This window comes from Crocodylus siamensis, chromosome 2, assembly GCF_052110815.1.
Source record: "Crocodylus siamensis isolate JL-2025a chromosome 2, ASM5211081v1, whole genome shotgun sequence".
NCBI classification, from domain to species: domain Eukaryota; kingdom Metazoa; phylum Chordata; order Crocodylia; family Crocodylidae; genus Crocodylus; species Crocodylus siamensis.
In genome coordinates, this window is record NC_143396.1 from 236,000,225 (window position 1) to 236,015,263 (window position 15,039).

The window sequence follows — 15,039 nt, forward strand, 5'->3', positions numbered from 1 at the left end:
TATGAGCCCAAAGTGTACCCTTCTTTTCCAAAAAGTCAACAGCATACTGGGGTGTATTATCAGGCATGTCACTTGCAAATCAAGGGTAGTGAATCTTCTGCTCTATTCAACACTGGTGAGGCCTTATTTGGAGAACTGTGTCCAGTTTTGGGCCCCACACTTCAAGAAGGATATGGACTGATTGGAAAGAGTCCAGCTCAGAGCAACAAAAATGATTAAGGGCCTGGAAAGCAACACTTATAAGAAAAGGCTAAAAAATTAGGGTTATTTAGCTTAAGAAAGAAAAGACTGTGGGAAGACTTATCTTTAAATACCTGAAGGGTGATTTATGGAAAAGAAGGAGATGGGCTATAAGGGACAAGACTAGGAGCCATGGCCAGAGGAAATTTAGATTGAAGATTAGGAAGAACTTTCTGACAAAAGGAGAATGGCAATCCATACAACTGACTGTCCAGTGGGTCTTTCCGAGAGCTCTGTCATTAAATAAAAATAAAAAAAGCCACGTACAACAGAACAGAGACAACATTTCTAACTTACTTACAGCTTTCAATATACATTTGATTGCAATTTACTTCTAATATGCATACAAGAAAATTCTTGGTCAGCTGGACATACCTGTGAGAGTTTCATCTGCATATTAGCAAAGACATGAAGGAAGCCAACAACAGCATCCCAGAGCCTACTATGAGCCAGACTCTGCTGGTTACCTATGCAAGGACCCTAAAAATTAAGAAAAACATATTATTTCTTAACCTGATTTACATTTAAAGAATAACTCTTTCAGTTTACAGTTTCTGATTTGAGCAATCCAAGAAATAAATACAATTGATACCGTCCAAACTTTGTTTATCATAAAGCATCTCATATTCAACAGACAGACATTTAGAAAACACCTACATATTTTTATATTATCGGCCAATAGTTCTTTTTAGTTTTATTGAAATCAACAAGGATGAAGCTGCATTATTTGCCAATTTATACTAACCAAATATCAACCTATTTATGACTGTAAATATAGACAGTTATGTGTTAGGTTTCTGTTTACCTGGATATATTCTGTAAGTGAATTAAAAATCTGTTTAGTCACGGCCAAAGCTTTAGAGAAGTTACGCTGTCCAGAGTCATCAATCACATCTTTTCCTGAATAGTACCAATAGAAATCACTAATCGATTCCTATGAACAAATGACAGAATGTTATAACTTGAGAGTGGAAATGCACAGCACTTCTTCCACATCTTCCCATCAGCAAAATTTGAAACAGCAGGTGTGATTTAATTTTTGTGTTCTTTTATTTTTAATCACAATCATATTTTACTTTTTTGGGATTATGTGTTTTGTAGTCAGTACTGAAACACTAACAAACAGGTGTCTTGTTTACAAACTTGAGAGGTGAGAACTATTTAAAGATTAATAAACAAGGTAACATTTTGATATTAAGCATCATAGTTACAGGGTCCCCTTATAGACACTGGTGTTTACTGAGAATTTAAGCACATTATGTTGGACACCCATGTTGTGTGATAAGCAGGTGTGCAAGGGCAGGGGTGGGGGCAGGATTAAGGGTGCAAAAATAACTTCATCATTTTCCTGCACAGAAGCTGGGCTCAGAGTGATCTTTGTGATGTCTTCAGTGCAGGAACACTACTAGCTCAGGCAGCTGAGGGTGTTAGCTTCACAAAAGCAGGAGAGAAAAGGAGACATTTTAATTCTTTTTTGGGGGCATGTTTGTACCACAGTGTTGGTTCTGAGCATGGTCCTCCTACCTGCTTTTGCATGCTACAAACCCTACAATATGCTGGGAAAGACACTCCAGGAATGACCCTCAGTGGCTGATCTCAAAAACCCTGGAAACCAAGGTCTTCAGAGTGGTTGCAGTGGGATGCCCTGTAGAGTCTTCACTGACGTAGTTCAAGATTTGAAGCATGGGAGCAGAAGCAGATGAGCAGCCTGTGCTTGGGAATGTCCCAGTTGGAACATCTTGCTCTCATGGTGTGCCCTTTTTATCTTTTCTTACCTGGAGACGCAAGAGATAGTCTACCGTGCTGATAATAATATTCACTGTTGTAGTGTTGCCCATCTGAGTACGTAGGTAATTCTGAAAATCTGTAACAGTAAATAATTTGTATTTGATAAACATTTACATAGGACAGAAAAAAATACAAGATGATCTCACTACACTTTATGTAACTGCATAGCATAGACTAAAAGAAAGCTATGCAGTTAGATAATTAGCATAATCATTTTCATTGGGTTTAACTATAGGAACAGCCTGTGCTAAACATGCTGTACCTTTTTAATGCTTGTCACTTTGTGTCTCAGAGTACCTCATGACTTTATAGCAGCCTTGAAACTGACAGTTCCTAGTCAGTTTCCTGAAGAAAAATTAAATTATAAAATAGATCCTGGGGACAAAGAGCTCCTGTGCACTCAAGCAGTTTTTGTATTGTAACCCCTATTATATTCTGCATGTTTGCCTGTGGTTCTGTTCTATAATGGTAGCTTAGAATATTTCTCATCTGCATACTCTCATTAGTATACAGGTTTGAGGGGCTGCTTACACCTGTTTTCACTGTTTGTGGTCTGGGGTCATGGGTGGAAATGGGAAGTACAGACAGGGTCACGCTCTGTCCCATATAATGCAGCATGTATTTTTTATCCAGATAAAAAGAAACCAGGAGCTACACTAATATGCTAGGGACCTAGGGCTATATTATGCAGTTTAACATTGAAGCAAAAACAAATATAACTTGATTGGAATTAGTTAAAACCATCTATAGGGCTGTGAAATAGGAGCTACATTACCAGGAGCAGCTAACAGGCAGCAGAATTGCAGAAGAAAGGCTAGGTTGATTAGTGGAACATCAAGACTATTAAAAAGGAGAAAGGGTCATTAACACCTGTAGAACAAAGAGTTTAGAAGGAATCAGGTAGATGTTAATGAGCCCTGAATTCCATTAAGGCTCTAACTGCTGCCCAAAAAGAAATGCTGCTACCACGGTGTTGGTTTTCAAACTTGGGGTGAAGCAGGAATCAAAGGTAGGTGCAACTGCACTGGTGCACGTCTTCCCCCTCCCCCTCATATCTGCCCCTATCTGGGGTTATACTGTTTGAGTGAAAGTGCAGTTGCAAAGGGCAGATGGATAAGATTATGTCCATGGGCCCTTCCTTCTACATTGTGAAGTTTGTGGGCACCTAAATGTTGTTGATGCCAAGGTATACAAAGGTCTCTATAAGGTCAGCCCTCAAAGACAGCAGTGGGATGGCCCTCTGTTTTAATGCCAAATTTAGTGAGTGTACAATGAATGGAGAGATTCCAAACAGGAATCGCTCGATCAGCTCCTCCAAATAAAAGTGCTTCTGAGCACAGGGCTCTGTAGTAGGTCCTGGTGATTCATTATAGTAGAAAGCTGAAAAAAATCCCTGAGCCAACCACTAATATATAGGGCAGGGTCTAAGAGAGCTGAGGTTGCACAGCAACCTGAAGAGGACTGGCCAGAAGAATGATGGAGAACTTCGCTGGTGGCATGGAGGTAATCCCCAGTGGCAGTAGTGTGGAGAAACAGCAGATAACCGCAGCAGCAGTGCAGAGGAGTGGCGGAGACTCTTGGAGGCAACACTTGTCTAGCATTACACCCGCCAGTGCTTCCAGGGGCCAGAACAGCACTCCCCAGCATCAGGGTGGCAGTAACTCCAGTGCAGGCTTTCCCACTACTTTGGCTGGGATAAGCCCAATGGCAACCTCTGGAAGTAGAGAGAAACAGTGTCTCTGCAGTTGCTCTGCCTACCTAGCACTTGCTATTGTGGCTGGCATAGGTGGTAGAGTCCCAAGACGGCAGCCCTGGGTGAGGCTGCCTTCCCAAATGACTGAGGTAGGTGGTAGCTCCCTGCATTGGTTTGCCAGTGACTGTGACTGTGATCTAGGTTAAGATAACTGCAACCAGGATTGGGTTTGAGCTACAGTTAAGAGTTACATTTTTCCTTAAGGTATATGCTTTCCCCTTTCTCCTGTAATAAACCTTACTTTAGTTTAACATTTCCTTGTGAGCAGGGAATTTTGTTCACATTAGAACACCCAATTAAATTTTAGTTCTCTCAGGTTTCTGGGGGCTCAAGCTAAATTTGAGAAGTGGTGTAAAAGCCCTAAAGTTGATCCTGGCCCTTATTACTGACATCCAGTATCTGGCAGAAGGGTTGTGGTACTTACACAGTACACATAAAACTGATGGTTGTTACAATGTAAGGAATAGGCAACCTCTCCTCTCTCCTCCCCCCTCCCAACCCCCCCCCCCCCCAAAACCCCAAACAAAACCAAAACAACTGGGACTGGTGTCTTTTTATGCAGTTGACCAAATCATCAGTTAAGCAAAATCTGCCTTTATTGATGTAACTGTACAATAAGTATATACATGCAAAATATTCATTTAAGGATATAAATGGAGTGCACTGTATCATTCCCACTACTTAAAGTACTGATGATTATTAAATATGATGGACATTATGATCATATTTTAAATCAATTTATGTATACAACAAAATCTTTTTTTGAAATGTCCTGTGATACTTCTAGTAATGTGTATTACCATCCATCCACTTAAAAAATAAATGCAAGCAATCTTAACCCCAAACTCATTCCAATTTACTTACCATTATTATGACCTTCACAGAGCAGTTGCAAAAATCTAAACAGATCTCGAGTAAACTCATCATACTGTAGCACTTTCTCACCTTGAAAATACATAGTACAATGAATTATGTGACCATTGTTTGTTATTACACATGCACAACATATATTCTTCAAACAGCATCCTCTAACAGAAGTGCTTTTTAATAAAAAGCAAATACTATAAGCTGCTTTAAAGTAATTTTAAATAAATGTATTGATAATAATGATAATAAAACAAATTATGAGACAGAAAAAGCAAAGCCAAAATATTTAGCACTCCAATGCATTCATGGTAAAAACTACTGGACTAAATATTTAATAAGTAAATGGTTAGTTGTCAATAAAACCATGCCTTAAGTATGAAAGACACTTCTTTAATTAAGCATCAAACTGCTTATATCCAAGCTCAACACGCAACCTGCTGCAGACCATAAAACTAAACCTAAAGGATGTCAGAGAAGATGCAATTAAAGAAGATTTCTTTCTGTATTTGCAACACACAATAGTATCAAAAGCTGTAAACCCAAACATACCACGCTCACGAACGATGACTGTGGATCAAAGAAAAATAATAAGAATATAGGATAAGAAAATTGGAAGTTACAAGATAATTTCTGTTAAAATGTTTATTGCTAGTATTTTAATAAACATTGACCATATATAAAAGTCTAATCCTAAGTTATTTTAATAAAACTATTAACAGAGACTGCCATGCGCTAACAGACCTGACTTCCAGCTTAAGAAGGAAACACACTGTTTTAATCATTATTTGAACTGATTTCATTATACTTACGAGTTCCTTCTTCAGTAACCATTCCAAGACCTTCTGCTTTATTTTGTCTCTCAAATGCATTCAGGTCAAGAACACTTGTAACAAAGAACAAAATATTGAAAAAGTACTGATGTAGATAATGGCAAAATGAATTTCTCCCATGAAAAAGAGGAAGGCCTTGAATAACTGACCTTACCCACTCTGATGTATATATTAAATGAACAATGTCTTAGATAAAAAAAGATTTTGGGGAAAAAAGTCCAATGATTTTTTTGAAAAGATTCAGGTCTAAATCTCCTCTTGGTACATGCCTAATGCTATCATTAACATCAATACAAGCGATGTAGATCTATGAAAATGAGAAAAAGGAAACTGTAACAGTTTTCTATTTCTTGATTCAAACCTACTTCCTGCTAAAAGGTCATTATTGGAGTTCATTTAATTTTTCATTCATGATGTTTTCTGAATCAAGTTGTTATCACTTAGAAAAAATATGTTGAAAGTCTAATTCCTTTCCCAGGTCAAAATCTACTGAAAAATTATTTTCTGTTCCTAAGACATTACTCCTTTCTCTGAACACAGGAGAGTAATCCCCCTGAAAACATAGTTTCATAGTTTCTAGGGTTGGAAGGGACCGGAGTAGATCATCTAGTCCAACCCCCTGCCAGGGCAGGAAAGAGTACTGGGGTCAAACGACCCCAGCAAGGCAACATAGGTGAGATGTTTTTATTTATATAATCCAAACACATTTTATGATCTGTTAGCCAATGCAATTTATTTAGTTGCATGATGACATATATTTTCCATTTCTGTGAGACAATTATAGTTCCAAACTGAAGGATTATTGTATCTGAAGTATCATTTATATTCTGTTGTCTATCTTCAGGTCAACTTATACAAATTTGTTTTCACTGCAGTCCAGAAAGATACACATGGGCAACAGGGCCTGCTGTATTTGCCCAGATATACAGGAATCAATAAAGAATGTAGAGGCTGTGGTTTAATTAAGCTGCAACTAATGGTGCCCGACTGGTTCGGGAACTTGCACAGGAATCAAGAAATCCAGGTTCTAGACCTAATCCACTCAGGCTAAGTACAGTCAGTTAAAAAGCCCAGGCTAAGTACAGTCAGTTCAATCTTCACAGGTTAGTCTAAACTGTGTAGATTGGATTGCTAAGCAAGTGAACAGGTATTCACTTTTGATCCCAGAAATGCAACAATATGCCCTAGACCAGAAGCCAAGGGGTGCTGGAGTATAACTGTTTGTACTGCTATTTGTTTGGGGCAGACAGCTTGGGTGAAGGCTAGCCCACCCACCCTGCAAGGTGGGGTTTGCAAGGGATGCTGGGGCACTGTGAGTTAACTGAAATCTGTACAGGATCTGGGATAGAAGTTCAATTAACCAATTTAACCTAAATCAGTTCAGTCTAATACTACATCCATCCAGGTTTATCTTAAACTAGTTTCAGCCATTTTGAAAGCAAAGTTCAGCAACTGAAGTTCTGTCCATTACAGATTTGAACTGGTTTCTGGTCACTTGCATCAGTTTGTGTGGAATGGCTGTCCCTAGCCTCAGAGAGTATTTGAACCTGTATCCTTCTGATTTCCTAACGCAGTGAACTAGCCATTATACTACTGATCAGGCATTAGTCTAACTACTCTCCAGCATTCCTTTCTTTTTTTGAAGAATATTCTAAAAACCCACCTATCCTTCTAAAGTGACTAAGATTCACAAACAACATTTCTTTCTAGATCATTTCCCAACCCATTTAGAAACTCTTACCATCCATACCTTGCACATGCAGCAAACCAAGCAATTAGCCACTAAACTAGCTGCAGCCAAACCTGTAACAACTTGATTGGTATTTTTACCTGCAAGATTGCATCAAGCCAGAGAGACTCTGAAAAAATCCAGCATCCTTTTTCTCCTTCAGGTAGTCTAACATTTTCTAGAACAAGAAGATTCAGGGGGAAAAAATATAAAAATCATTATTAGACAATTTGTCAAATCAACACTTTTTGTATTGACACAACTGACCAGAAACAATCTTTCTTCAAGTTAAAGTGCAGTTTGCTGTACTTCGCTGTACTCATGATATTGAACCAACCAGAATCAACCACAATTTGTTGTCATCTAGGTTAAAATTAATCAACATGACAACTGTAATAGCAAAGCACCAAACTGCATGATTCCTTTTCAAAACCAAGTGTTGGAGAAGCTGTAAATTATTACCTGCTGAACAATGGTGTTCCCGCCATTTAGAATAGCAATGCCAAGCTTTAATGTCTCAATGACCATGAGTCCCATTTTACCTGTCAAAGAAAGAGTTAATAATTGAAGCGATGTTATATTGTTTAAATAATCTAAAAAACAAACCAGAAATGCTATTTACTGTAGCTCATATGCATTTATTTTTTTTATTTATTATGCAAAGTTTGTACAGTGACTTATCCACATAATTGTGTATAGACTACTTACAATTTTAATGTCATAGAAACATTACCTTTGCTTGCACTAATCATCTGAAGGACCATCTCAGCAGCTCCACGGTCATGTAGACGAGCCTGCTGATAAAGCGTCTTCTGCTTTTCCATTTCCTTCTCCTGAGTTTGGGAACACAAAATTTCGTTATCACTACACTAAACATGCTATTTTCTTTCACACGCAGCATGACCTGTACAACTAGAGAGATAGATGAGATGCACTCTAGTGTCTCTTGGCTGGACTCGAGAAATTGATGCATAAAATACCAGGTGGCCAAAGAGAAGCCTTTCAACAAAGTGGCCTGACTTTTAATAGATTGTTATATGGAGGATTTTTATTCTTTAAAGATGAAAACAAGCATTCACAGGGCCCAACTCTGGTTTAGGTGGTTTAATTTAAGCCACCTAACCCAGAGTTGGGATCACTGCATGCAAATGTTTGATGTTTGTGAGAAGGTGCATGGGCAACTAGAGACAAGTAAGTTGTGGGGGACAGCTAGCAGGACTGGGAGGGGCTGGCAGGATCAGGGTGGGCCTAGGGGACCATGGCGGGGAGCAGCTGGTATGACTGGGGTGGGGGTTCAATATTTTGGGGAGGAACTGCCTCTTCCAGGGGTGTGCTGGTCAGAGAGGAAAACAGCCTGGTCAGGGTCGGTGGGACAGTGAAAACAGCAGTCCCAGGGTTGTGGAGAGTGGCTGGGCTTTTGCAGCCCCAGAGGTGTGCTGGGACATGTGCATGCATTCATTAAGTTGAGTTAACCCAATTTAGGTCAGGTTAACCCATGCCAATCTAAAGTTTATTTTTGTGTGACAAGAACTAACTTTAGATTGGGTGCACCATTTTTAGGGTGACCGAAGCCCTGTGAACACTTCCATGCTCCAGCATTTAGATTGCCCTAAGCTCAGTTAGGGTGATCTAAACGTTACATCTGTACACACTGTAAGTCTTTAGTTCATGCATTCATCTCTTTCCCTGCATCTTCTGTGCAAAGGGTGTGGGTGAGGGGGAGGAGTGGACAACATTCATTAACAAGGACACCTAAAAGAAGCTACTTTGTTAGAGTCTGGAGGAAGGGTTTAGTTGACAATTGATCTGAGTGATCATATCAAATGTTGTAACAGAAATTAAAAGTGTAATTAAAAGACCTAGACAAATTGCAGGATGGGACCAAAAGAAATCTCATGAGGTTGAATAGGGACAATTGCAAAGTCCTGCACAGAGGATGAAACAATTCCATGCACAGCTACAGGCTGGGGACTGAACGGCTAAGCAGCAACTCTACAGAAAAGGACCTGGGGGTTACAGTGGACAATAAGCTGAATATGAGCCTTCTTGTTGCTAAGAAAGCTAACAGCGTACTGGACTGCATTAGTAGGAGTGTTGCCAGCAGATCGAGGGAAGCAATTCTTCCCTTCCATTCGGTACTGGTAAGGCCACATCTGGAGTCCTGTGTCCAGTTTTGGAACCCCCATTACAGAAAAGATATGAACAAATTGGAGAGAGTCTAGCAACAAAATATGGAGGGGGCTGGGGCACATGACTTCTGAGGAGAGCCTGAGGGAACTGGGTTTATTTAGTCTGGAGAAGAAAAGACTGAGAGGAGTCTTCAGCTACCCGTTGGGCGGTTCCAAAAAGGATGGAGGTAGCCTGTTCTCAGTGGTGGCAGATGACAGAACAAGGAGCAATGGTCTCACGTTGCAGCAAGGGAAGTTTAGGTTAGATACTGGGAAAAATCCTCTCATGAGAGGGTAGAAAAACACTGGAACACGCTACTCAGAGAGGTTGTGGGAGCTCCATCCTTGGGTCACCCAGAAGCTGTTAGCACCTGCTGGGTAGATAGTCTGCATAAGGATTCTCCTTGCAATATGACTCCTTCTCCCCTGCTGCTGTGCAGCAACAGCTACTGTATTAACCCTTTCAAAACTGCAAGCCAATTAAAGCTTTTACAGCAACGATATATATGCAGGTTGCTGGGAACCTATGAGAGGGTTAACAGAAGAGAGGGTGAGTGAGACTGATGAGAGGACTCTGCCACACTTCACTACAAGGGTGAGTTCATGTCATGGCAGGTAAGACTACCTGCTCTTCCTTGCCCCCACCCCAGCATCCAGGGCACAAAAATAAAAAACTACACTGCTGGAACTGTGGTTCGCAACCAGGGTGCTACCAAATTCAGAAAAGTTATGCAGCGGTCCTTGAGGCTAAAAAAGTTTGAGAACACTGACTTAAGGGAATGGGAAAGGAGGGCTGGAAATAGGCAGCCAGCTCAGCTGATTAGTATAGGCAGCTGAGAGGGAGTTTAAGATTCAACAATCAGTGGTGATATGATGAATAAGAGAAACTGGGGAGTGGAGAGTACACACCACTGTCCTTAGTGTAGAGCACTGGTGGTCAGCCTGCTCTGGGCCAGATGTAGTCTGTGAAGCTGTGTCATCTGATCTGTGGGGTTCCTCCTGATTCTGGAAATTTGGCAGTACCAAATCAGTGCTACCACTCTCTCACTGCCAAATTTATAGACCCAGGGGGAATCCCATGCACCATGCACCAGATGACATGGCCTTGCATGCTGTATCAGTCTGCAGCCAGATCTGGTGTGCAGTGTCCACAGGGTCAGTCCACAATATGATCCATCATGATGGGTCAGTGTGTAGGGTCAGGGCCACAGCTGGGGGTGGGTGTGAGGTGCTGGTCCTGCATTCTGGATGGGGCCTGTGGGCTGGCCCACCACTAGATTCAGCCAGGGGCTATTGCGGACCCCCTTCCAGATTTACCAGCTGCCCGCGTACCTGTACCAGCACACAATTTATATTTTAATCCCTTGAATGCCAATTATTGTTATAATGAAAATTAAATCTGCCATTATACAATTTCATCCACATACCTCCCCACAGATATCTTGCATACCCCCAGGAGTACGTGTACCAGAGTTTGGGAACCCCTGGCGTAGAGCTTGAAGAGCAATATTCAAGTATTGCCAAGACAAAAGGGCTCTGTGCTTGACTGCATGAGGCATGTGCACACCAAGAATAGAATATATATACACAGTATTTCAGAGAAGAAATGTTATTATAGAATAGTGTAATACATCATAGTCTGCCCCAGTGTGATAAAGGGAAGTACAGACCACCCCCTAACTCTAAGTTTTCTATCAACCACAGAACCTTAGGATGGTATTGCAAGAGGGATGGAGGGTTCAATACAGAATGTGTAGTTGGATAACCCATCTTGAAGAACTCCAATTACTTTAAATAACAAATGGTTGTCCATAATCAGAATTGAATTTGTTGCTGGAGAACACAAAGAACTCCATTTACTATAGGTAAGTACATATTCTCCTTGTAGCTGCTAGGTTAATTGATTACTTACGTAGAATAAATGTGTCTGATGGAGAGGTTAATGAAAATGGATGCTTCAAGAGATGAAAATGCATAAACACATAAGGGTCAGAATGGAAGGAAGCAAAAAGATGCGAGAGTGAGGGGCAAAGTGAGAGGTGGAACAGAGATTGTGAAGAAAAGTAAAAAGAAATAAGAACACAAAGACAGCAAGAGAGTCAGGCAGAGCTTTTAAGGGAATGCTGAGAGGTTTCAATTTAAAGCAGACCGTGTGCCACAATGTTCTATTTTTTGGCTGATTGCAGAGTTGATTTGCTTTTTTCTGAATAATCTAGTAAAATGCCTTCCATATAGCTATTATAACTGCACTTGTCCTCTAGTTTTCATCTTACAGTTTTGTTCCACTTTGCTTGGACTCTCACCTCAAAAGTTTTCTCTTTCTCTTCATCCTCTTCTTCTTCTTCAATCTGGCAGCTCTTTTTACATAGAAAGAAAAATTGCAAAATAATGCTCAGTTTGAAACAAACAGTGATTATTTCTATTATAGTTTGTGCTGACAGGCAAAAAAAATCACACTTTTTAACAAAATAATTACAGTAATGTGTGAAGTTAACATTTCTAAAATCAAATCTATGCAAATACTGGACCTTTATTTACAACTGATAAAGCAGCTAGGAAAACGATTTAGAAGGGGGAAGCCATTAGATATTGGTGCACTTCAAATCTAATTTTGAACACTAGTGATAAAAAATGATAATATAGCAATATTCCTTAAGTATGTGAGTGCTTCAAAAGTATTTGAGTTCTTTAAATATTTGTCCTCACACATGCATTCATACAAATAAGAACAGGAAAGCCTGTGGCCAGAGAGAAAACAAAGAAGAAGAAGCCAGTAAAGAGGGCATTGCAGGATGAATGAGGGAGTCCTAGGTTCTACTTCCAACTCCTTCACGTACTCATGCATTTTTGCGTTATGTGGTTATAAGATAAAATGCATCTTTCAGGGATGGGAAGCCATGATATCAGTAGCCATCCCATACATATCAATTTTTTAAGCACCTTAGGTGATCAACTCAATGCAAGAAGCAAGGATTTTTTTGTGATATCTTTTTGGAGAGTTGGGAGAGATATTAATGATAATGAAATGTGTCAATGAACTCAATGATACCAATTGAAATTAAGCATGTATTAAGCACACCTGTTGAATTAGGCCTCTCCAGGGACTTAGGCACTGCTTCTCTTAGTGTGTGAATCCTGAGTAGACTCAAGAGAGATTTGGGTGCCTAAGGGTGGAATTCTATTACTCTCTGTGCACTGAAATGACAGTTTTGCAAGCTCATACATGGCCTTTTGGCCACTGAGGTGTAGTTTGCACTTCTATTACCTCCACAGTTTGGATGTGCATGCACATGCATAATGAACATGAGCAGTAGGCTACACACTGGTAGGGCAAGTATATGATAATGAATGTGCCTAAGGACCAGGAAAAAACAGGAGGATAACAACTTTGAGAAGCGGGAGACTTGAGTTCTAGACTCCCTTCATTCACCCAGAGGGGATTTCAAACTACTTTTCTTGAATTTCCCAACTCCGTGCCTAAACTAGCGTGCCACAAATTTGACATCATTAAAACACCTCTTCAGTGCTCTTTTTGAAGCTGAGCTATTATACCTTGCATTTAATAGTCATTTAATACAATGGATTAAGTGAAGTGTTTCTCCCATTGGGAACAAGGGATCAGGCTAGAACTGCCCCCTCCCAGAACTGAAGGCCTCTCACTGAGAAGCATATCCTCCAGGATTATAGGAAAATTGGGATGGAAGGGACCTCACAAGGCCATCTCATCCAGCCCCCTGCTCGAGGCAGGTTTATCCCTGATTAAACAACCCAGCCATGTGTTGTCCAACCTACTTTTGAAAATTCCAGGGATGGGAGGTCCAGAGTTTCTAGGGTGGCCTGTTCCAATGTTTGACCACCCTTATAGTCAGAAAGTTCCTCTCATCTCCAACCTAAATTTCCCCTGCTGCAGCTTGAGGCCATTGCTCCTAGTCTTGTCCCCAACTTGTCCCCAGAGAAAAAAAGCCCATTTCCATTCTTCCTATAATCACTCTTCAGGTATTTGAAGGCTATTATAAACCCTACCTCAGTCTTCATTTCTCCAGGCTAAATAACTCTAGCTCTTTCAGCCTTTCTTCCTTCTCTTCCTGCCAACTCATATATCTCCTTCTTCTGGCTGCCCTAGGGGCATTTGAAAGAACAGCATAAGAAGGGGCTGTGTAATACCTAACTTGTGATATGGTGGTTAGTGTTGGAAAGTCAGAGAGACAGATTCAAAACTGTTTGGAGGAAGGGAGCCTTGACCTGTGTCTCCTGCTTCCTGGGCAAGTGCCCTAACCACTCAGCCTTAGGCAATCAAAACATGGGAGGGCCACCCTTCTCCTTTTCTGGCATTTAACACCCATTAATCAGCCATTTTTGGAGTGCTACATTTTTGTGATGTCTGTGAGCATATACAGCCACATACCTGCCTGACCAGTACATGCTTTGTTTGCATATGAAAACGTACATGTCTACAATGCAAGAGTAACAGAATCAATGTCAAAAAGGCCAGTTATGGAAAAGTGCTATTTTGGTGAATAAAGAGTAATAGAAGTCAACTTTAAATGATGATGGTAGTGCTGCATATGAAGAACTTCAGGCACCTAAGTAAGTTTTCTGGAGGAAACTTATGCATCTATGCCTTCACAGGTACCTGAGCAGTTATCAGGGGTTTTATGGATCATTCACTGGGATTTCAGTGCTTAAAAGTGCAACCTAGGTATATAAGTCCTTTTTGGTTCTAGCTTTTAGTGTTTACAACAGTGCAGCAGAAATGGCAGAACTACATTTTTGGAGTAGGAAAAGTCCTTCCTTAGGGCCTGTGTAAAGAATACAAATTCAGTTCCATAGGGTTGTGTAGTTTAGCAGACTTAGGTCCAGTGATACCATAAAAATAGTTAGAGAATATGAGAGGAACTGCTATTGTCAAATAGAACACAAAGGAGACAGTAGAGGAAAGCTTACAGAATATGTCTGAATAAATTGGAGAAATATCTAGGGGTGGGAATGGGGTTTGAAATTACATACTTACCTTTGCCATCATGGCTGAATAGGAAATATACAAAGCATCATCTTCTAGTCTGCTGGAGGAAGAAAAATGCCATTCACAGTGATTATTATGAAGGTTTAAAATCTCTTGCAGTACTGTCAGAATGCAGGTCCCATTTTCCTCAAAGAGAGCTATGCCTTATTCACCTCATTTCCTTGTGAATTCCTTGGTAAAATTCATATGTATATACAAGAGAGTAAGGTCAGTAACATATTTTATTATTGATAAATAGGTGCAGTGTCTGACAGAGCGCTAGCAGGGTAAATGGAAAGGTCAGTTACCTGGCTGAAACAGAGCCACTTCATTGAATAAAAGATAGCAGAATTCAAATCTATATGATGATTGTGGCAGTTCTACACATGTGCCCAGAACTGGGCCCAGAACTAACTTCAGTTAAAGCTGTTCCAGTTTTTAAGGGACTATCTAATTAAGTAAATCATTAATCACATGGAAGATTATGTTAAGGCAATGTAAGAATACTTTGCCTTTGTCTTCTAAGTGTGAACAAGGCAGAAACAGGCATTAATAGGAATTCAGACTATTTACCATGATTTTCTGAACCTTTTATAACATAAAAAGATTATAAATACCTGCTAACAATAAGAACATTTAACTACTACAGTAAAAGCTTTGTT

General features: G+C 40.2%; 1 protein-coding gene across 12 annotated transcripts in view; it reads right to left on the reverse strand.

The window, feature by feature from the left end:
• The window catches only part of RYR3 (ryanodine receptor 3), a 541,049-nt gene that overhangs the window by 46,649 nt on the left and 479,361 nt on the right, over nt 1–15,039 (reverse strand). For 10 of the 12 annotated variants that reach the window (XM_090033490.1, XM_090033491.1, XM_090033488.1 and 7 more), the window contains 11 exons: nt 14,387–14,438; nt 11,679–11,732; nt 7,941–8,040; nt 7,670–7,749; nt 7,309–7,385; nt 5,458–5,531; nt 5,198–5,215; nt 4,646–4,726; nt 2,016–2,104; nt 1,046–1,174; nt 616–720 (listed from right to left, as the gene is read on the reverse strand). In XM_090033490.1, coding sequence (XP_089889616.1) covers nt 616–720; nt 1,046–1,174; nt 2,016–2,104; nt 4,646–4,726; nt 5,198–5,215; nt 5,458–5,531; nt 7,309–7,385; nt 7,670–7,749; nt 7,941–8,040; nt 11,679–11,732; nt 14,387–14,438 — 859 coding nt within the window. The remainder of the gene's footprint in view (nt 1–615; nt 721–1,045; nt 1,175–2,015; nt 2,105–4,645; nt 4,727–5,197; nt 5,216–5,457; nt 5,532–7,308; nt 7,386–7,669; nt 7,750–7,940; nt 8,041–11,678; nt 11,733–14,386; nt 14,439–15,039) is intronic. The other 2 variants (XM_090033484.1, XM_090033483.1) reach the window with 1 other exon arrangement.